The sequence below is a fragment of the Solea senegalensis genome, unplaced genomic scaffold (genome assembly GCF_019176455.1).
Source record: "Solea senegalensis isolate Sse05_10M unplaced genomic scaffold, IFAPA_SoseM_1 scf7180000014483, whole genome shotgun sequence".
Classification (NCBI taxonomy): Eukaryota; Metazoa; Chordata; class Actinopteri; order Pleuronectiformes; family Soleidae; genus Solea; species Solea senegalensis.
In genome coordinates, this window is record NW_025321058.1 from 33,115 (window position 1) to 56,772 (window position 23,658).

Consider the following 23,658-nt stretch of genomic DNA (forward strand, 5'->3'; position numbering starts at 1 on the left):
TCAAGTCAGGGATGTTGCGATACAATTGGTAGCTACGAGAAGTGGCACATGTTACAGCAAAGGTCTTTGCTAAACCAAATGTTAAGAAAGAAAATACAATAAAATGTGTTTTTATTTGTATATATTTTATTTGTTACTTTCTCAATTTCCATGATAATGAAGCAGCCCCTTGTGGATGAGTATATCTAGTATCCCAAAATGCCTTACTTCCTCACAGTTTACCCACAGTAAGACATGGTTACTGCTAAACCACAACATGTGCACAAACATGTTTGTATTTGATGTGCACATTTACAAACCCCACCATCTTTCTTGCTTTCTTTGAAATAAGCTGTAGTGCCTCTTAATCAAGCAGTAATGGACAAAGTGTGAAATAAATCCTTTTTTTTCTTTCTTGTCGCTTCCAAACAGAAGAGGAATTGCTGATGTTTGATCTCCAGAGCCTTGCTACTCTGGCCACTGCTCGTGCACTGGAGATGGGTTCTCATGAAGGTAGCGGTACAGGGCGACAATTTCCCGCCCGCAAGATCCTCAATTTACGCAGGAAATGCAGCTGGACACCTCGCAATGAACCAGTAAGACTCCAATTCCAGACCCTCCCCTCCACTCATTTAAAATTGCTTTTAAAGTTGAAATCAACTATTCATGCTGTGTACTTCAGGTGTGCCCAGCCAAAGGCAGCATGGAAACAATGGATGGTCCTGAGCTTGCAATGCGTGTGAAATTGGCTGAGCTACAGCGTCGCTACAAAGAGAAGCAAAAGGAGTTAGCCAAACTTCAGAGAAAGCATGACCACCAGTGAGTATGACTTAATCCCCCTTAACCATACCACATTAAATCATCGTTTGTTTGTTCAGAAAGGATGTCTTTTGTTATTGTATTTTTCTGTACTCTTTTCTGTGCCAACGTTTGCTGTTTGGTATCTCAAGAGTTTCTCCTCTGTCCTCCTCTGTGTGTTTACATCTGCATGTGCAAGCAGGAGAGAGGAAACTCCCCGCAGCCCAGCACGACGAGGACCGGGGAGGCCAAGGAAGCGGAAACCCACCCTCAGCACAGGTCCAATGTCCTCATCAGAAGGCCAAAGAAAAGTCAAGTGAGTGTCAATCTGACCATCTCCGATGGCTGGATAAAGTTCACCGTGGCCTGATCTGTGTCCCAGAGACTGCCTCTTGTTGGCATTAACGGAAAATGGGAGAATTCAGCTGAACCACTCATGGATGTCAAATTGAACCCTTTCTAATTTACTCAACACTTGTGTAAATTGGTGCATAATTGGTGTCAGTGCTGTATGCTTGTTATGTAAGTTATTCATGCCCACAAAACCACTCATAGATGCCATTGGGTTTCGACACAGCAAACTGTAAACCACAGTGGCATTACTGTAGTGCATGTTGGGCTTAGCTGGGCAGTGTTTGAGGGTGGAGTGGGGTGGGGAGTGCTGGCCGACTGGAGGGAGATGACAGGCAGAGGATGTAATTAGAGTACTGTGAATTCTCCTGTAATCTGTCCCAGCAGCAGGAATGTGACACACCACTGCCATTACAGCCCCACGGGGTCACTAGCAGTCCAAAGGATAATGTGACGATCAGACAGCCTAGGCATTCAGAGATAAGCTGACATTTAGAGCTTTCATACAACATGTGTGTTTCTGAGAGTGAGGAAAAGAAGTATAATACAGTGGGAAGAAGAGAAGAATTAAAAAAAGCAATGGGGGAAGATATAAACAGATTGAGGGATATTTGAGAGGAAACATCCCTCCCTTGTTCATAAAATTTTAGACAGTTCAAATGTCGGCTTTTAGCAAAACCAGGCACATCATTGCTATTTGTCAGTGGCTGGGGGAACTGATAAACCAAATGGGTTGAAGGAATAAAGGTTTGCTGTCAGGCCTCAATATCTCTTGGTGTCAGGGTTTGGAAAGGCCAATAAATTTCACCTCGCATTATTCCCGCTCCCTCCCTCCATCTTCTCTTCTCTTCTCTTCTTTTCTCACTGTGGGTTGTGGGCATAGTGTTCACAGCTGCCCCTCTGCAATGTCACCTCTACTCTCCTTCCACTCATGTACCCCCTGCCCCCTCGCCAGGCCAGCACTGATCACTGAGTGGGGACACTGATGATTGGTGACAATGTCACTCACATGAAAGGTTAAGTGGGTCAGTGGGTATCGGGCCCATCTTTTCAGTGTCTGGTTTCTTAGCTTAGTTTGTTTGATCCTCAGGGAGCGTGTGCCGTGATGTTTCACTTAGAGATGTATTTATGCCTCCCTGCCTGTGCGTTCTGTGTAATTAGGTATAAATGCAGCTGTATGCTTATGCGCATTTATTCGGGCAGTGTTTGTTTTTGTACGTGCCTCTGTTGGCTTGTGGGTAGAGCAATGGGGTCCTTTGTGGTGCCACTTTGATTTTTGGGGGCTGCAAAGAACTCCTGCAAACCCCGCTAATCAATTCTGTTTAATTAGTTACTGTACGCTCAATCCCTCCAACTCCCACAGAGGGGTGGGACTCTGTCACATTGTGTTTGTCAGCTGTGGAAAGCAAGCCATGACGGGATCTGCCTTACAGGGACAACTCACACTTCACTGCCACCTCTGTCATTCTCCCGTCAACGGCTAGACAGCCCAACTCACAGACAGTCACCTTCGTTCTCTTCATGTTCTGTTACAGATGTGCACTGACATTCTTGTAATCAGTTTCATGAATAATTTGGGTCAGTGTACAAACTTTGTGTTGCTGTGGCGAACACACACATAGAAAATTACATATTCACACATTTGATCCGAAACGATGTGCATTTACAGACAGTATAGTGAGTAAAGTGGCTGTGTGCAAGTGTGGAGAGGGGAAGTTCATCTTTCGCTCGAGCCAGGCCTGGTCGGTTTCCTGAGGCAAATTCAAAGGTATTTGGAGTGGTTGGACTGTGATGCTGCACAGTGTAGGGGGAAGAGTGCGCCACAGGGTTATGACAATGCTACAGGAGAGCAATGATATACACTGAGAACAATGGAGCTGCAAACAATGGAGCTGCAAACAATTGCCATGACTAGTTATAGCGGTAAGGCTTATTATGTCACACTGCCCTAAAACAATTCCAGGTTCCTTGTTTGATCCTAATTTTACAAGTGTATTGTTAGACACCGGGCTCGCCAGTCTTCCTTTTTGCCATTCAGTTCATCAAACTGATAACGGAGAGTCCCTTAGAGAGGTGACTCAACTCTGTTTTCCACTGTGATGTTCTACCCTATATTTTTCTTTCAAACCACCACCACCATTCTTCCCTTATGATTGCCTCTCCCTTGTTTTGACTAGCAGATTGATGGGGGCGGGGCTTGCCTTGTCACCTGAGGACCTAGGAGCAGGCGGAGACAGCCAGAGAAGGAAGAAGAGGCTATCCAATCGAGGCTTTGAGCGACTTAGCAGCACACAGGTCAGGGTCCCCTTGTCCTCCTCCCTCTTGTCCTCTCTGCTGCTTGAAATAAAAGAGCAAAGTCTTTGTTTCTTTATGTTTGATACACTCTTTTGTTGCACATGCTACATAATTAGGTGCTACCCTCAGGAGCCAAATCCTCTGCTCTCCATATTAATATAATTCTCATTGGGGGTGTTCCTTTTTTCTTTTTTGTGTGAGAGCAAATGAAAAACCTCTTCGTCTGACGTCCTGATGTTGTTGCAGCTTCTGTGGCCAAGGGAGTAACCGGCTCTCACTGGCTCTCTCACATCTCTCTCTGTTGCAGCAGATGAAAGCGCAGGGTTGCAGAAAAAGCAATCTTCACAGCGTACTCAGCTCTAAGCTGGCCAGTGATGTGGCTCAGCTCAAACAGAAAGCACAGGGTAAAAAGAATCTCTCAGGGACTGGCTCCAGGGACAAGGAAGTTTTGCCTTGCAACTCTAACCCCAAGCATGGACACAGAAGCCAGAGTACAAGCAAAGTGGAATCCAGGCGCGAGTCTGGGGGACAAAGTGACACAGGTAGTTTCAGAAAATCACACACACACTGTACGGTTCATTCAGTGACAGATTGATGAAGTTCCACCAACATTGCCTAACTAAGATTTGACCTGTGGTTGTTTTTTGTTTTGCAAACTTTCTCAGCAGCCAGTGTGGACAGTGGCCCCCAGGAGAGCTGGGCTCAACTGGTACAGCGTGGAAGTAAAAAGGGTTCCACCACCCTGAAACATGGTTCCTCCTGTCTGAGCCAGGCCAGACCAAGGGCTCTCCGTGGCCAGAGACAGGAGGCCATTGTGGAGGAGGAGAGTTCCCCTGCAGACAGCGACTCCTCTGATCAAGGTGCGACAGTGAATACTGAGTTTGGTATGAAACATACATATGTTCAGTGAATGGTAATGAAACAGGCAAACCAGTGCTTCATGGTAAACAGCTCAAACCGAAAGGCCCTTGGCCTTGATCCTTTCAGTAAAGTGAATGTGTGTTTTCCTGTATTGACCGAGTTGATTTATGGGTTTGGGTTTGTTTAGGGTGTTTCCGTTGAGAAAGAAGGGAGCACATTCAAGGGTTTCAACTCAAAAATAAAGAGTCAAACTCCGACACAATGACATCTAACTGGGGGCTTCACGACACACTGAATCGGGTTTCCTCACATGTGTGTAATGCACACTTTTAAGTGTGTATAGAAATCAAAGTCGAGTGAAACAAGTGTTGATGAACGTGTTGTAGCAGACAGGGATCTGCATGGACATTTGACACCTCACCTCACTTGGCTGATCGCTAGATGTGCAGCCACAGCTGTGGACACTTGCCTGTGACAGGCTTTGACAGCCCCAGAGACGAACTGACTGGGCCAAAGAGCTGCCTGAGAAAGACACACACACACACACACACACACACGGCACACAAGCTCTATAGCATGGGGGTTCACACCAGGAATTAACACTGAGGCAAAGCACTTCATACATCATTTCTATCAGCAGTTATTGATATGCTAAAGGCGTGCCTGTGAAATGATGAAGACGACATTTAAGAAATTCGCTGGTCGGTAATGACTCAAAGAGATGCTGTTTCATGAAACCTTAGCGTCTTATTGCTGTATTGTTTTCCTCTACACTAGATGATGATGAAGAGGACGGCAGTTACGATACCGATGAAGGTCAAGATTACAGAGTCCAACCACCCAGAGACGTCACTTCCAGCTCCTCCATGACAGGTCCAAGTCCCTCCTCTGTCGTAAAGTTGGAGGCCAATCAGAAAGCCAGGAACAAAAAACAGAGACAGGAGCTGTATGGTAAGACTGTCCTTAGAAACTGATTTACGACCTAACAACGATGCCCTACAGATTAATGGGAAGCATCTGCTTTCTGTTTTTCCTGCTGGCTTGTCAGCTCGGTCTAAGACTGTTTCTCTAATTGAACCACACAGCCTCTCAGAGTCTATCTGGAGCAGAGGGGGAGGTCAAAATAAGGAAGAAACCCCCCTGCAGGATGGGCCTGGCCACTGCAGTCAAGAACTATCACGATGATCACCGGCCTGAAGGGGTGAGAAGACCATGCGGTCCTCGTTCTAAAGAGCCACGGTGGGGCAGCCTTGGGACCAGAGGCAAACGCTTCCGAAGAAGCATGGGACTGGCTACCTTCCCTACAACCAGTGAGAGGCTAAAGAGGGCGACTCGCAAGAGCACCATGTTGAGAGGAGCAATTGACAAGGTGAACAGAAACATTTTCATAGAAATATACTGAATAGCACTGACACAGCATACAAACAGGGAGGAATGAAGGAATCAAAATAAAATGTATAGTTTTGGCATGATACACATACTCATCTCAGTCTCCTAAAAATGTCACATGAATTTTTTAGCCCTGAGTGTAAGAGCAGCCATACATCGTACTGTATGTACTCCGCACATAACTTTGCGACTTAACGGTTTTGGTGGGCTTATCTCTCTGTCATCACATAAATGTGCATGATAGTAAAAAGGTGTGTGATATATTAAGCGTAAGGTGACGGTAAATTCTCAACAGTTCAAGCAGAGCCTGGCAGGTATGAAACATTTTGATAATTTATACGTATACATTTAACTAGTGGATGTGAATAAAAAATGTAATAGTGCTCACAAATTAGAAATATGCCCCCTTGAACTATTAATTTATATCCTTAAAGGATTAATGTTGTGCACAGACTTTTGTCTGCTGCTTTTACAAAGGAGAAGTTGTTGGTCAGTCAGGGCCTCACCTTTACAGAGTGAGGAGGGCATCAGTGGCTAAAGGAGCAAAGGCCAACAGGCACCAGACAGAGTGAATTCAAACAAGACAAGGTCAGCATCTCGTAAATGGCTTGACAGTGTACCGTCACGTGAGGACCATTTGCATATTCATGACACTATTGCATCATAATTGTGTCTCGTGTCAGCCAGTTGTATCCATTTTCGCTATCATCACTTTCTGTGCCCACATTCTGTGTGCAGTAAATGCTTTTCACACAACCAATCCTAGCCCCTGTGTGAAATAGTGACATCCATCAGGATTACAGTTAGTTTTTAAGCCATTTCCAAGCTGCTACACTACACTTCTAAAACCCAGGTTTCTTTGCCAGAGGATAGTCTAAAAATATCACTAAGCCCGAGTTAAAAACAAAGGTAGTGCTGAAATGTTGGCTTTAATAACATGCAAAATAATTGCATAACGATTATGTTGAAGGTAAAATAATATTATTATTTTTATTACTTATTTGAGCATTTTAAACTTTTTCAACCCTGGTTAATGTAATGTAGCAGATCTGCAGCGCCCCTTCACACATGCAGCACACAACCAGAGACTTCCCATGTGTGATGAGTTCACACATGCTAGAAATATTCCGTTTGTTTTTTATTAGAGGGGTAGCACCTGGAGGGAGCAGGGGAAATGACAGAAACTGCATGAACATGCCTACTCGTTTGTTGTGATTTTCCTCCTTAACAAAGAGCCTCTAATTATGTCGCAGCTTGATCGGACATTACATGGACTTAATACTAGTCAGCTGGCAGTGTAATAATTATTAAATGTCTGGATATTGTAATTTATGTCCACACAAATCTTCTGAGTCATATCCAGGAAAGTACAAGGTCGTGTATATCGCAAATGGCACCACCTCCATCTGGGTATCATGGGTAGATGGATTGAGGGGCGTGCCTCTTGTTCCCAGGTCAACACAGACTAACTGTTGTCTATGAAAAATAGCAAAGGTTTGACCAAAATGCTGGTAGGTTTGTCTGTAGGTGTCTTATGACTAAACGTTGCTGAAGGGTCACCAAAGGTTGGGTTGAACAGAAACACCCAATACTCAGCTCCATTCGAACTCGACTCAGTCATGGACATTCGAGGATTTCGCCAAACAAAAACTCTCAAATTGTCATTCAGGAAACAGGAAAAAACTAAATTATGAAAACGTGAGCCTTCATAGTTTCGTTAATCTGATGAGGTCTATTTCACCGTCCATTTATCCTTCTGTCTGTTTCATCTGCTGTATTTTGCAGCCAAAGGGAAGAGCAGTGAGTCGACTCCTGGAGAGCTTTGCAGCAGACGAGGGCTTTCAGATGGATGGTAGCAGCTTCTCGGAGGAAGAGGAAAACAGCAGCTGTTCACACAACAAAAGCCCCAAAAGTAAGTGGCGTCGCTGGGTTTTAAGCAACACATAGTTTGTTGATTATGAAATATTAAATGCGATGTTTGCATTTCTTTCCGCAGTTCCGAACTGTGTCCTGACCAAAGAACTCTTGACTGATGGTCTAAAGGTGTTAATCTCCAAAGAGGACGAGCTTCTCTACGCTGCCAGGGTCCACAATCTGGAGCTCCCAGACATGTAAGCAAACGTGCAGTGATTCAAGCGATGTCCCTCAGTGCACATACAATACATGCCACGTAAAAACCCTGAACCTTTGCCACGGGTTTATTCTTCACATTCTGTAAATGAGTATCATAAAATGAACAAGATAGAGACTGCTCTGTGTCCGTATCCATATCATTATCAAAATGTCACAATTTCTACCTTAGGCCATAACAATGTAATGTAATCAAAATCCATACAGGCACTAGCAAAAACATAACAGCCTCGGACGAGGTAATAATGCTAATTGGGTTTATTGAGAAAGACATCAATACAATGAAATCAATAAAATGTGTAATCTTGCATGAGGGAGCTAAGTTACCAGTATCAATTTTTGTCTTTTTCCTCTTTGCGTAACAAACCCCACATTTTTCAATACATTCAGTAAAATCCAATACAATGCTCTGGGTGTCAATACAGCTCGTCTGACTCGAGCATGAAAGAGGAGCTATTACAACAGCAGAGTGGGGGTTATATATGACATGAGATCCAGGCAAGTATAATTTAAGCAACAGAAAATAGCCTAATCATTTGCTTTCTGTTCTGTGCTTTTTTTTCTCTCCTCCAGCTTCAGCATTGTTATTGATGGTGAAAGAGGAAACCGCCCAAGAATCTATTCACTGGAGCAACTGCTGCAGGAAGCTGTAAGTTGCTCTTTGCATTTCTTTATTGCTTTCCAGCCTTTCTGCTTGTTTGTAATTTCCTTTGCTTTCTCTCTTTCAAACTCTGTTGACCATTTCTTGGACTCAGCTAGGCCATCTACAGTAAATCTCTTTAGGTTTCTGTGAGCGAGTGAGTGAGTGAGTGTCTCTGTCTGTGGGTGGAATAAGGCCATGTACACCTGGATCCAGTCATGTTTTGGGGGTTTAAAGGAGACTGTGTGAAATTTGTACTTGTAACAAAGTCATGGTTTAGAGCAATAAAGATAGCATACAAAGATAATCTAGCCAATGATAACCGGGAGTGCTTTTTACAGTCATGAGTTTCATGTCGATGAAGGACTACAGTGTACTTAGTCATTTAGTCATGAGACATGCTCTTCCATGTGTGCTTTGTATCCACAATGAAATGTGAGTGTTTACTTACATTTGTCCCATTTTTTCGACCGAGAAGATCACTGGTCTCTCTGGACAGTGAATGGTTAACGGTTCTGTATTTATAGAGTCTTGATGACCACTCAGTGATGACCACTGCTTTACATTACAGTTTTGCCATTTACCCATTCACACCCACATTCATACAGCACAGCTATGTACAATGGCGGAACAGCTGTCAGTAGCAACGCAGGGTTAAGTGCCTTGCCCGATGACATATCAACATGTACACTAGCTGAGCAGGGAATCAAACCCACAACCTTCCACAACCTCACTATACCACTGAGTTACCATTGCCCCTACAGTGGTCTTCTTCCCTACCTCAAACATTACCCCCATGTTTTTTAACTGTAGATATAGGTCTCCCTTATTTCCATATGGGGCACCAAATGTTGTGTTTACACACAATGGAGAGTCTGCAGGCAGCGACCCTGGAATAGAAGAGCAGAGTTGTAACTGGCATGACTGGGCCTTGGGTTATATGCACAAACAAATGGGTATGATAATAACTGTTCAGGGACCTTGCATGACATAGCCTTGGATCGCATTTAATCTCAAGTTATGAATAATAAAGTGATAATTACAGTTCTCCACCAATTTCACATTAACCATACAGTTGTGAGCTGCATGTATTGACCTCGACTATTTCCTTCTTTTTGAAGTGATTATAAAGGGCATACCTTTTCACAAGTATAAAGTTTTCAGTGAAAGCTGAATGAAATATTCAGTACACATTTGAAAGCCTAAGTTAAATGAGACTACGTTTATTTTGTGTGCATTCAATAACACACGTCTCACTTCCTACTAGTTTTAGTGCATTTTGGAATACAACTTTACTATTATTTAAAAATCCCTATTAGCAAAGACTTATCATACTATTCATTTTTGTGGAAGATCAATACCCATCTGGTTCTTGTTGTTTGCAATTTAAGATCCTCCCATTCACCCCCGCGCCATTTTGACATGCGACTATTTATCTTCTTATTATCTCATCTATGTAAACTTGCTCATACAATTTCACTTTCTCGACTGGAAGTTCTACACCAAGCACTTATAGTCTTATCAAAACACTCACCCGTTAGCAGCTGGTTCTAATTATTCCGTATTCCCAATTTTCTTGTCTTAAAATAATTTCAAAAGCCATTTATATGACACCAATTTACACACTGAACACCTTCTATCTCACCCATGTACACCCCAGCCCCCCAGCCACCGCCACCACATCCACACCTCATCAGTCAAAGGGTTCCTTGCCATGGCAACAGTAAATGAAAGCAACCTAAAAGAGCCCCCACTGAGTGGCGGATGCTGGGGCTGCCTGCATTGTTGGAGGGAAGATCTGGCAACCTGCAATCACAAGCACTCCATTCAGGCCCTCTTTAGTATTACTCAGCAAGTCAGGATTTACTGCATTATGGCTTCCGTTCCTTTCAGCTCTGACTGGCACATTGGCATGAGATAAGTGCCGCTTGGAAACGTGGCACAGTGGCTGCCCATGCACAATGCTCCCTTGCTCTCCCACTGTGTATGTGTGTATGTCTGTCTGTCTTCATGTGCTTGTGTGCAGCCTGTAATGAATCTTAATTATGTTTTGGTCGGGCTTTCAGGTCCTGGATATACGTCCAGAGTCGGAGGCTATGCTCAGTGAAGGAACCAGGGTGTGTGCTTACTGGAGCGAACGCTCACGCTGCTTATATCCAGGCTACGTTCGCAGAGGTGAGACATCAATTATTTTCCATTCCTATTTTCTGTGTATCCCCAATAACTTAATACTGCATTGCACGATCATACAATCACTCTTTATCACACATTTACAATCACACTGTTCATTGCAGGTGGTTCAACTGATGAGGGGAAGCAAGGAGGAGTGATGGTAGAGTTTGATGATGGAGACCGAGGGAAGATTTCTCTCCCACACATCCGCCTCCTCCCTCCAGGATACCAGATTCACTGTAGGTGTTTCATTATTTTGTAGTTGGAAATTTGCCCTTTAAAATGACAGTATATTGTCCACCTGTAACTCAACATAATCCTCTTCCTTCTTGTCTTTTAGGTGGGGAGACATCACCTGCCCTACTGGTACCCAGTGGGACAACAACCAAGAGAAGCTCCTGTCTAGAGCAGGCCCCTATCAGTGACAGACATTTGGACAGACACAGTACTATCAATACTGTAATCAATAGTCAAAATCTAAATGTTCACAAAAGGAGACCAGGTAAGAAAAAAGTCTTAAATTCAGAATTTAAAAATGTTTTTTGTATTTGTATTAACCATAACCTTCTATATTGCTTACATTGGTAGAAAGTTCAGTATAAATTTTGTTTTATATAGCTGCCTATTGCCTGCAACAGACATTTTTACTGTACAGTTTTTGAGAAATTCCCATATCACATGTTTTAATAAAAATATTGTCAACTTTGAGATTAAATAAAAAATAGTTTTTTATAGAGGTTCCTCAAATTCAAAAATCCATTCCTAATGGTTTATACACGGCAAAGATACACAAAGCTTAAGAACAACAGCAAAGATGTTTTTTGGTGTTTCTTTGGATATATCCATTCGATAGAATGTTATATCTAGTTTTTATTTACACCATGCATATAAATTGGGATGGGTGGGGTAACTACATAAGTGTTAAATCGATTCATCTCAAAAACAGAGTCAACTAAAATGAGCAGCAGTAGATTTACAACAACAGGCTATGTTGTGGGGCTGCTGAATATATTACATATGTTTTATTCATTTCAGGGAGACCAAAGGGCTCTGGGAAAAAGCAAAAGCAACAGCAGCAGGCTGAGAGTGCCAATAAAAATCCCTCACCTTTCTTGGGTTGGCCCCCATTGGTTAACACCAGGAAGAGAACGTCTGACAATCTGTTTCAACTCAATGGGGCATCTAGGAAAGTCATGAGAGGGAAGGAGGATGACCTGTTTCCCTTGCCTCAAACCCAGCCACTGGCTTCAGTCCCATCCAAAGGCCTTTTTAGCAGCAGCTCCTTTGAGGTGGACTCGTTCAGCAGCATTGCAAATGGCTACTCCTCCTTCTGTACTCAATCTACGGGACCAGGTCCAGATTTATCTCTGGGCCCCAGAAGTGGGTTATATGGCCAGAAACGCAGGCAAGATGAACCGGTTATACCAAGGAACAGGAAGTCTGGACAAGAATTCCTTGTCAAGTTAGATCATGAAGGAGTGACTTCACCCAAGACAAAGAACAGCAAGGCTCTGCTGTTGCGAGGTGGATCTTCCAATGTGAGCAGTATGCCCACAACAGAGGCGTACTCACACCCAGTCCTTCTGGTCAAGGACAACAAAAAAGGTGGTGCCTCCAGGGTCGAACTTCTACTGAAAGGAACCACACACCAAAGAAAGCCCTCCCCTTCTTTACGTCTGGGGGAGTATGGTGATTTGGGCTTCAGCTCCCATCGAGATTGTCACAGCTCCTATTCTGATCTGGAAGATGATGATGAAGAAGAAGAGGAAGAGGAGAGGAGGGCTGCACTGGCTGCAGCCTCAGGAGGACTAAGGACAGCTGGTCGTTTCCTCTCTCGTCTCTCCGTCTCCTCCTCTTCTTCTGGTTCTTCTAGCTCTTCCTCTTCAGGCTCTCTCTCCAGTTCCAGCCTGTGCTCCTCAGACAATGATTCATCCTACAGCTCAGAGGATGAAGACAGTTCTACACTAATGCTGCAGAGTTGTCTGTCTTCCCACCGCGGGCTCTTACGACCATCTGAACCCACCACTTCTTCAAGGCCACATCAGCATTCCTTTGTGGCCAAAGCTTTGGCCGTTTCCAATTCCAAAGGTGGGACTACTGAACAGATCTCCAACAGCAAGTCTCTGAAGAGAAAAGAATGCACCAGCTCTATGCCTAAACTGAAGGAATTCATAAAGAAGCAGAGGATGCTTACAAACGACTCCTCATTTATTCCAAGGCCAAAAATGTCTGCATTCTTAGCAGGGCGACAAATGTGGAAGTGGTCAGGAAACCCTACACAGGTGAGAATATACTATTTGTGTTTCTACTGCTTCTACAGCAATATAGCAAAGCTGTGTCCTTCTTAGGTTTACTGATATCAGTTCAGTTTATGTAGGACACTAAGTCATAAAAGAAGAGTGATTCAAGTGTCTGGTTTTTCCACAGAGGCGAGGTCTAAAGGGCAAGGCCAGGAAGCTTTTCTACAAGGCCATTGTTCGAGGCAGAGACACAGTGAGAGTGGGAGATTGTGCTGTGTTCCTCTCAGCTGGGCGCCCTAATCTCCCATACATTGGCCGAATCGAGAGCTTTTGGGAGTCCTGGACCTCCAGCATGGTGGTCAAAGTCAAGTGGTTCTACCACCCTGAAGAGACCAAGCTAGGCAAAAGACATCAAGATGGCAAGGTAAGTCATGATGGAAGCTACAGTTTATAAAGACTTTAGATTGTTTCTTTGTTGGCGATCGTGATGTGACTAAGACTGTCTTTTACTTCTCCAGCAGGCCCTGTACCAGTCATGTCATGAGGATGAGAACGACGTCCAGACAATCTCTCATAAGTGCCAGGTGGTGAGCAAAGAGGAGTATGAGTGTCTGACTCGCATTCAGAAGTCGAACAATACCTCTTCAGACCTCTACTACCTGGCTGGGACATATGAGCCGACGACTGGTCAGTTGGTCACTGCTGAGGGAGTTTCTGTCTTGTGTTAAACCTCCGCGATGACACTACTGAAGGACTCCTATGGAGAGAGAAAAAAAAAGTCTTTGACTTTACCTACCAGACAGTTCAGCCTTGGAAGAGGAGAAATGTTCTTTGGGTATGCCCCAAGGACCCATGGACTAATGTCAGCACCAACGCAGGGCTGTCTGAGGTTACACACTGGAGTCTACTGGCCTCTAATCTCGTTAGAAGTGAAGGGGGGTGTCTATAACTGGTTGATCGTTTAAGAAGAATAGTTGAAAGTCTGGTTCTTCCTGGGTAACAACAAATTCAATAAGTGGTGTTTGAGTCGTCGAGCTAATCTCTTTTTAACAGATCCCATGTGATTTGCAGCTTCATAAATGGTTTTAAGACTCACGCTTCCAGCTCCTATGATACTATGTCACCAAAGGAAAGCTTAGATTGCACTGGACTGTGCAAAATATCACGAAGCTGTAGAGTCTCAGTGGACCAATTCTTTAAAGGTAGCCTTACCTGAGAAAATGGAAATGAAAGCAAGGCATAGGGGCTTTCCTTTGACCTCTCCATTCCAGTGAAGTTGAAAACATGTAAAGGATGTAAAGTTGATGTCTGTAAATATTTTTTAATTTTCCCAATCAAGCCATACACTTCAGTACCTCTTGCCTGTCTCAACTGTTCAGGTGTACATTGTACAGTTCAGTTATTGTATTGTTGTCTGTTGTCTATATGTACATAAAAGCTATTTTATATGGGAGTTTATTGTATATATATGAGATGTATCTTTCCATGTTTGCGACTGATTTATTTTTATATGGGTGTGGAATACATTACCTTGTTTTTATCCTTTGCTTTGGGAAGTCAAGATTGGAGATGTAAGTGTTGCACTGCATATGCCCTGCTGAGACAGATAGACATACAGAAAGACAGACAGACAGAGCACAGAGAAAAACAGAGGGGTTTAGTCTAAAACGGGACAAGACTCACTTTCTGAGAGCGAGGAGTCGTCTTGTTTAAAAAAAAAATAGGTCAAGTGGCTTTTGGTATAGGTGTTCTGTAACTTTGCATTTCTGTTATCCTGTTCAAACAAACAAACAAAAAAAGTTTTATTTATGCTGATCATCATCACAAGTCAGATCCAACTGGACTGCAATCACGGGTCAAAAATGATTTAAGAGTAATGATATGAGTGTACCATTATGACACAATCTCTGTGTATGATGAGTGTCCTGGCATCACTATAGTCATGTCCACTCAAATCAATTTAGAACAAGACTGGGTCTTTTAATTAAAATGTGTCAAATGTGCATTGCACCCATGAATGCATCGTTTAGCACACTATTACAAAAATACCAAAGTGTCTTTATTAAATTTTATTTAAATCTAACATTATGTCTAGCACCTGTACTGAATTAAAATCAGAAATCACTGGTAACTTAGAATACTTGTCCTTGCGTATACTTGCATATATGTTGGCTTTGCATTGTGACAATGGTTTCTTGCACATGTACCTGCAGTTTTGATTAGTACAAAAATATGCAGCAAAAGGCCACCTGGGAGTGTGTCTATGAAGGTCAAGGTACTGACAAAGTAAGATGTTGAGTGCTGACAATTTGTTGGAATTAGTCTTTTCTTTTAGTTCCATTAGCCATCTGTGTCTATTTTGTACAGTACACGCACATACTCAATGCTAACTGTGAAGGACAATCAGATTCACAAAGCAATGGACATAGATTAGTTTCACTCAGTCTGAAAAAAAATACTTATGATTATTTAATTTGTGCCAAGTACATTTTGTCTGTTCTTGATTTGTTTATGCAATCTTAACTATTCTTTGTTGGAAATGATATTTTTATTTGTTTTTTTTTCCCGCCAACATTTTATTTATTGTCACTGTTGCTGTTTGTTTATGCCAAGAGCGCTTTATGAGAATGTGACATTGTTTTTTTTTTTTCTTGGTGTGATGTCGCATTTGCATTTCTTAAATAAAACTGGTCTGGTAGAGGCCATGTAGTGAAAAGAAATAAAGCAACACTGGATTCTTCTCATCCACAAACCTTTGTGAATTTTTCTATTATACAGTACATTTGGCTTTGTAGCTCACTGCATCTGTCATTTAACACTCATGTGTTAAATCCAGCATTTTTGCACCTACTTCACCTATTTCCAAAGCTTAACTTCATCAGTTTTCTCAGCCTAAAACACAGAAATAAGTAATACCCCTGTTGCCGTAAAAAACATTCCCAATTGTAGTGTGTGCATATGTGTGGGATATGAATGTGATAATTAAAATTGCAAAAGCAGACCTTTTTGTATATGACATGAAACAAGCAGGGAGCAATATTTCAGAGAGTGTGGAATAGGCAGATTTAATTCAATTATGTAATGTGACAGAGACAGCACCTTTAAACGACATAATACATTTCACAATTAGACAAATAGAAACAACATTTCATTCTCATAGTTTACTTTATAAAATGCACTGGTAATTTTTTTCATAATACATCTCTGAGTTCAGTTTGTTAGTGTTTTAAAAGGAAGAATAAATTGAATTTTCAGCTTGTCCATGATCATTAGTGGAGAAAAGGCCCTTTATTTTTGCTGTATGTCACCAGCCCATCAGTATAATTTGAATATAATAATCTCCAGCAGTCAATGAGTCAATAAGGAGTTGCACTATTAACCATCAACTGCATTTGTTTAAGTGTTTAATTACTAGATGTGGTGATAGCAGCCTAGTTGTACATTACTTACAGTATATCACTTACATGTGTGTGTGTGTGTCTGTGTGTGTGTGGGGGTGTTATTTATACACTTTAAAGAGTTCTCCCATTTTCCCCTTAAATCTTGAGGCTATTCAGATTCATTTGTAAAGGCAAATTCACTAAGCACAAGTCCTTTTTCTGCCAAATTATTTTATTTGTTGAAATAAATTCTTTGATGTAAGTGCCTCTAGCCGAACTAAGTTTATGTGAGCTTTGAGTGCTTTCGTAAATAGAGATGGATCAGTCACAGCATCGCATAAAACCTGCAGGATTTAACTGCCAAGCTCTGCAAATATGATGTGGACTGATTCAGAGAGAAATGTAAACTCGAATACACTTTGCCTATGTTCTTTTTAAATGAATGATGTAAATGTGAGGTAGCAGAAAATCATTACATGGAACCAGAAGCTAATTTAACTTCAACTGTAAAAAAAAAAAAAAAATCAAAGTGTGTCATCATTTAATGTAATAATCTTTTAAAAAATTATCAATGTGCAATTTCAGTATTTTTCTGCACTTTTTATTTATATAATTTGTGATTCATATTTTAAAATAAGTATGAATATATTCACATTAAATGAATGTTTCTCAAATTATGTTTTATCTACATAAACGTTCTCATTCTCTTATATGACCAATGTACAGTGTATATGTAAAAGAGGGCGCTCTCTAGTGGAATACAAAGCACCCTACATGTGCATGTGTCATTTTGATTCAGACACACAGTGTAGTATCATATTGTGTTTGTTTTTTTTTTAGTACTGTACAAAGTGGCAGTAAAAATATGTACCTTTCTTTATTAAATGTCTGGAGCAGCCTCTGTGTGCCACGACTGTATACATTTATTTAACCTGGGGCATCTGTCCATTTGCATACATGCTCATCAGCCTGGACAAATCCAATCTCTTTACAAATGAATCAGTGAAATAACCACTGGCTCAGCCTGACGGAGACACAATATGGGTCAGTGGCCTTTCTCTGCGAGCCCAGGGGTCTTTTTGACCTGCATGGAGCCTGAGTGCCGCCTCCCCTCCCCCCAATGCCCAGACGGGGGCTAATGGGCACATCAGTCATCTCTAACAGCAACCCAGTGAACACAAACATCGCTGTTTACCACCACAACCTTTTGTGTTGACTATGGCCACTGCCCCCGTGTCTGAGCTGGGGCACTTCCTGTATCAGCAACATGGGGGTAGAGGGGACTCGCCACACCACAGGACCAGAGAACAGGGTTAAGAATGGGTGTGTGTGTGTGTGGGTTATTATGTTTTTAAAGAGTGTTGCTCCATTAACCCTCTGTACGTATATATGCAGTCAAGATAAGACACACAATACCCTGTAATAGGGACAATTTAGGTTGTGTGAAAGATATTTCATAAATTATATACACAAAACCAAACGTGCTCTATCTGTGGAAAAGATAAGGCCATTAAAACAAGTCAGTGCACCAGAGGATTCTATTTTCTGTGCACATTCTGTACATTTTGCACTCTATAACCTGGACTTTGTTACCTCTCACTTGATAGACTGGTCTGTCTGCCTCACTTTTCAGTGCCTCTTCTGGTTCAACTCGCTCAGCATCCAGACTGTGTTGCTCAGTGTCAACAGAAGGGCTGCTTTGCTGCACAAATATCTACACCTCATAAATGTCTCACCTTCTGCTTGACCCCGTCTGGCCTGTGACTTTGAGGGGGTTGAACAGGGGACAGGCTGCCTGGTGTATGGAGGTGTGTGTAGCAGTTTAGGTTGGAGGTGAGGTCGTGGATCTTAAAAAAAGGTGCAGGGAACAGAGAGCAGGACAAACACATCACGCAGGCTTTGACTGCTTCATCTAAAAAAAAAGGAATAAGGTGACAAAGTATTAATTACCAGCAAGTTTAAAGGTATTTCTGTGGTAAACAAGATGATATTATTTGCTTCATGCTGACTGCTGAACCACTTGCTGCTTCCAAATGTCTGTGCTTCCTCATATAGATATTTTGGACTAATGCATACTTGTGCTTTGCACAGACAAATGCTATAACACACAGTCTTCCCACAACTGTGCAGTGTGTTGCTAACTGTGGCCCAGATCCAGCCACGCCGCCCCTAATCCATTTCTCTGTTGCTCATTATTAGTGGCTAGTAAAGATTCGGTATCAGCGATGCTAAAAGAGCTTTGCGCAGTATTACATGGGATTAGTGTTGCTCCTCACTGCATATGTTGCTCACAAACTCTGATGTGATATCACCACCCCGTTAGTTGGGTAAAATGGTAATACATCCTCTTTTATCCAAAAGATATTTCCATATCGTTCCTTCGTGGTAGTCTGCATAAAATGGCGACGGGAGGCGAAATTAGTAATGTAAGTGAATAATTTAATTTAAGGAGGATAAAGAATTCCAATATCATGGAATATCATATACTGTATACACTCACAGGTGTTTGATCCATTAAATATTTATTTAAAAATGGTCAATACAGTTAAAAGTCTGAGACCAGGTCTTGTTTTGTCCACAACCAAAGACTTTCAGTTTATCATCATAGCAGAGAAACAATCTCTGAAATCACAGAACACCCAACCCAATTAAAAAACGATCAAAACAATTAATTTAGTGTTGAATTAATAGATGAATTGCCCAACAGCAGGAGAATATTGCATAATCAGGAGATGGGTGAATCAAAACATCTTTTCAGCTTTGATTCTGTGACAAGAAACAAATAGGAATCGTTAAAAATGCAGATCCACTTGTGTTTGTTGTGACCCCAGCGACGACACAAATCCATGTTGGACCATGTATAATAAACTGTATCCTTCCTGTGTTTCATGTTAATACATACATGTCCAGTTGTCATTGTGCAACAAATACCGAAGCTGTGCCAACAGCCACAGTTGTACTCGAAGTGTCCACAGTACTCTACTGACCCAACAACAGCAGGGAGAGTTACAGCCTGTAATAAAAGAGGTCAGGCACATTCTCATACTATCTCATTTGTAAGTGCTAAACAGCTGGAAACACTATGTATCTCATAAATAAGAAAGAACGGCCTTTGGCCTTCCTGGGAGGGAGATCACCAATGGACGCTATTAATTAGTTTCTTCCAAAAATCAAATCAAATTAAACTCTCTTTTTAAAAATATGAATTACTGGGGCTGGTCTCCAAGGCGGCAGGTATGATTTTTGTGTCTCAACTCTTGTAATTATGTGTTCCATCACAATAAAAATGATACAGGTTGGGTATCATAAGGGAGCTGATGTGGAAATAAAAGCATAACTGTTTTTTACATAACACCCTCCTCTCTTCCCACACCTTCCTGTGTAATGGTGTTTGTGCATTCCTGTGTCGACAACCCTTCCATCTAGTTCTCTAGGGTGTTTATCCCCCTTCACAGTAGCAGGGAAGCAGCTCCCTCCATCCCATCTCTGTTTACATTGCTCTTCCCCTCTATTTACTCTGTGCCCCAGCACCCTGGTGCACCGCGCTCCAAACAGCTGTTCCATTATGAAGAGAGCGGGCGCTTTAACCACACAATGCTGCCACACAGCTCTCTCTCTCTCTCTCTCTCTCTCTGACAGCCCACCATGGTCGCAACCACGAAGTCTGGGTCCGCTGGCACGCCTGTCATTGTTGCCATAAAGCTCAATCTCCTAAAATGCCACAGGGGCTTCTGGGCACGGAGTCAGCCAGGGCAACTGTTGGAGAGTGTCTACAAACCGCAAGACACATTTGCAGAGTTCGGCTTCTGATTAAGTATCTCTGTGTAAGATGCAGCGCAATCCTCTGGTGGTGTTTTTAAACAAGACGTAATCACATCCAGCTGATGGAGTCTGAACTGGCACAAACCTATTAAAACTAGGCTTTTACAGTGTGACAATAACAACACATTAGAGTTTAGACGATATGTCGATTGTATAATGATCTGGATTTATATCTCAATTTAACTAGAAGTGCAATTCAGTAACCGTTGATACGATTTCTTCCTTAAACCAAAACTAAATGGTTTCAAAAATATCTTTTCTCAAAACCCTGAAATGAAGATAACAAGGAGAAACAGAACTTCCAATACCTTTTTTCAGGAAAATTGGCAATTCTCGGGGAGAAAAAAAGTTTTGAAATAGTCCCAAAAAAATCACTATACCTGCACTTACATGACATTGTCCATGGGACATTATCTCACAGAGAATGATGGCGCTTCCTCTGTCACGCTTTGCTTACCTTGCTGTTCGGTAAAAGTAAGAGTATTCTCCAACTGACTACCTTAGGGTCACACTACACCATGAATCTTCACCGAATTATTTTTACCCTTGGCATGTTCCTTTTTCCTGCACAGCTGGTGCTGAGTCAGGAGGCAGGAAACCTGGGAGAAAGGCCACCATGCATCCCCACGCTCCCAGCAGACCGCTACAGGGCCTTGAGGCGATAGCGACAGGAGACACTCCATTTATCAAAATACAATAGCCTCTACATAGAGCCAGCGGAATATGGGCCTGTCCGGGCCTATATGCGCCTCCAAGTGATAATATGTGAAGTATACTGTATATGCATGTGTGTTTTTGTGTCATTTCAGGTTCCATGTGTCTCATGAGATCCTCTCAAATAACAAATGATTAACAGCAGCAGCACTGCAGTGAGTTACACATTTAAGAAACGGGTTCAATCCAGTCAAATGTTTGAAATGTATAGGGATTTCACTTTTAGTGATAGTAAATGATATACAACCATGTCATCGCACCACTGTCAAAAAAGGATATAGATCTCACTTCCTCTCCCTGTGTGCACTTCCTTGTGGTTTAATTTGAATATTTTTTTTAATCAAAGTTTGTCGGTTTTATGCAAATAGGGAAACTAAAAACACTAACGTTTGTGCAAACTAAGCAGTCAATAAAGATTAGACCATAAGGAAAATTAATTAATTGCACATTTGAGCTATTGTCTCCTCTTTCTAACAAAACAATAAATCCAGACCTTGAACTAAACAAATACACACTCACGCACAAGCCCTTCTTCCTGTCTAGCGCAGCTCTGTCGCAGCCTCACCCACGGTGAAACGGGATATCAGCATGTACAACAGCATGAGTGGTGTGTGAGCGTAGGACATGGAACTCATTCATAGCAGGATATGAAAGATTCCTGCCCAGCTGCCAGTCCCCCAGCTCAGGTTTTCACAACCCTTAAACTCATCAGTCACTATATGCCTCTGCGTTCCTCCTCATTTATATCCATCACTTTTAAGAAAATATATATACAATCTGCTTGGATACAAGGCAGTCGTAAGCTCCATGGCATTGGACGCCTCATCAACATGAGTTAAAGCCCCTGGGCAACGGGCTTTGATCAGGCATTTTTAGAGACATCTCCTGTTTTCTTCAAACAAATCCATTGGGGTTGCTGTGCTAAATTTGAAATAAACTCAAAGCACTAAACCCACCTTGTGATGCAGGAAACTGACACTCAGCCACACACGTTTGGCTTAATAAAGAGGTGAGACGCTGAAAAACAATCTAGGAGGGGAAGAGGTAAAGATGTCAAAGGGATGAGGACAAAGAAGGGCGAAGAGAAATTCTGTCAGAGGGAGGAGAGGGAAGAGCACAGCATGCATGCGGCCGTGCTATGAGATCAACTGACAAACATCTCTGCAACCTCGGCAGCGGCAAATCGGCTCCCACCCTCCGAATGGCCTGTGACAGCTGATATGTATGAAGAGCCAATTTTGTCTTACACCTTCTCTTGAATTTTAGCCCTTCTACCTGTCAGTGGGAGAGAAACAGAAGAGAGAGTGAATGAAAGAGCGGGACAGAAAAGTCGGGATATGGACATGCTGCTGAACAGTGGGGGTGAGAGTAAAAGAAAAGGAGAAACAGAAAGATGTAGGCAAGAAAGAAAATGAAACCTAAATGGACCAATTCAGCTGGCGGAGCCACACTGAGCATTCACCTGAGGCAGTCTTATGCCCTGTTTGTGTCTCCATGGAGACAGACCTCCTGAGTGTGCACTTCTCTACAGACTGACAGTTGTCCGGCTAGTTAGTCCTGCTATTGATTTCTGCACAATTTCCCAGACCAGATCATTGGAAAAAGCTAAAGTGTGGTTATATTCTCTGCTGTGATTGACAGCGAAAAAAAAACTCCTCAGATTCATTCATTTTTACCGTAAAAAAAAAACCTTTTTACCGTACCGTATAGAAATAATTGATGGAGTTGTCCAGTTTGCCAATGAAGCCAGAAGGAAGTAAGAGTGTCCTGGGGGCGACTTCACTGGTTGCAAAAAGAACTTACTTAAAGTGAAAGTCTATCGGAATATAAGGCCACTTTTTACTTAAATTCTAACATCATTAAGCTTTTCTCTGAAGAGTTAATGTCTCAAAATGACTGACCTGGTGTCGTCCATCTCTGTTTGCAGAAGATCAACAACATCATATCATGAATCTTAAGGCTTCAAAACAAGGGTTCAGATTCTTCTGGTTGACAGCACGACCGGTTGCCACTTGGCTGATCACTAACATCCAGGAAGTGCTTTGAGAGACAGTTAATGATGCATCCCTTATAATGTAAAACTCCTATCCCATCAGACAAAGTGTTTTCTCAGCTGCTATCAGGCATTTGCAAAAGAAACTCTCGAGCTTTTAACATATTAATGTTTAAAGACTTCAAACCAACTGGACTTTGATAACATCTAATACTCTTGAGATATAAATACATCTACAGTATGGTGCCTATCTGTTTTGTAATCTGCGTGGTTTGGAGCCCTGAGGGCAGTTGTGCTTAATGACAAGGCTTTTCTGTCATCTCTCCCCACTCAGCTCCCCTTTCCTTCCTATACTGACCATAGGAACCGGATCAGAGGCTCACGATGGCCTTTGTCTGGGGTCTATTGGCCAGTGTCAGCTTACAGGCCCCACTCTATACACACGGCACATTATGGAAGTTTTAATAGGTGATCAGAGCAGCTGTTGCCAGCACAGCGTTGATTTACTGTGGCTAAGAGAGGGTTTAATGACTATAGAGGCAGACAGCTCTTAACCCTTTGATGTGCACTGGATAATGTAATAGGATCAGGTAGCCCCCCTGGGAATGTTGCTCATGCAATAACATAAGCATACGCAAGCACAAACAATCTTGGAACACAATTATACAGTGTAGAGGCTCCTCAATCAGTGGATGCCAACCTCTGTACAGTAGACAACATATGGGTTTGACTTGTGCCCCCAGTCATGGTACGCATGTAAAGTCCATGCGGGGAACATGTGAACACTCCTGCAAACACTCATGCAAGCACAGTGGTGTTGTTTGCTGACAGGTGGTGCATGCTCAAGGAAATACAAGCTTACCCAGCACAAACAGCCCCAATGGGCTTAGCACT

The 23,658-nt window shown here is 42.3% G+C and overlaps 1 protein-coding gene across 1 annotated transcript in view; it reads left to right on the forward strand.

Annotated features, from left to right (window-relative positions):
* The window catches only part of LOC122761231 (BAH and coiled-coil domain-containing protein 1), a 39,263-nt gene extending 23,656 nt beyond the window's left edge, over positions 1-15,607 (forward strand). Inside the window, exons 11-27 of the mRNA XM_044016412.1 lie at positions 412-575; positions 662-798; positions 980-1,093; positions 3,309-3,423; positions 3,731-3,965; positions 4,089-4,283; positions 5,062-5,235; positions 5,370-5,653; positions 7,459-7,585; positions 7,670-7,784; positions 8,377-8,452; positions 10,510-10,618; positions 10,738-10,854; positions 10,956-11,117; positions 11,651-12,897; positions 13,043-13,279; positions 13,374-15,607. Of these exons, the coding sequence (XP_043872347.1) occupies positions 412-575; positions 662-798; positions 980-1,093; positions 3,309-3,423; positions 3,731-3,965; positions 4,089-4,283; positions 5,062-5,235; positions 5,370-5,653; positions 7,459-7,585; positions 7,670-7,784; positions 8,377-8,452; positions 10,510-10,618; positions 10,738-10,854; positions 10,956-11,117; positions 11,651-12,897; positions 13,043-13,279; positions 13,374-13,583 (3,818 nt within the window). The 3' untranslated portion in view covers positions 13,584-15,607. The remainder of the gene's footprint in view (positions 1-411; positions 576-661; positions 799-979; positions 1,094-3,308; positions 3,424-3,730; positions 3,966-4,088; positions 4,284-5,061; positions 5,236-5,369; positions 5,654-7,458; positions 7,586-7,669; positions 7,785-8,376; positions 8,453-10,509; positions 10,619-10,737; positions 10,855-10,955; positions 11,118-11,650; positions 12,898-13,042; positions 13,280-13,373) is intronic.
* Positions 15,608-23,658: the final 8,051 nt, after the last annotated feature.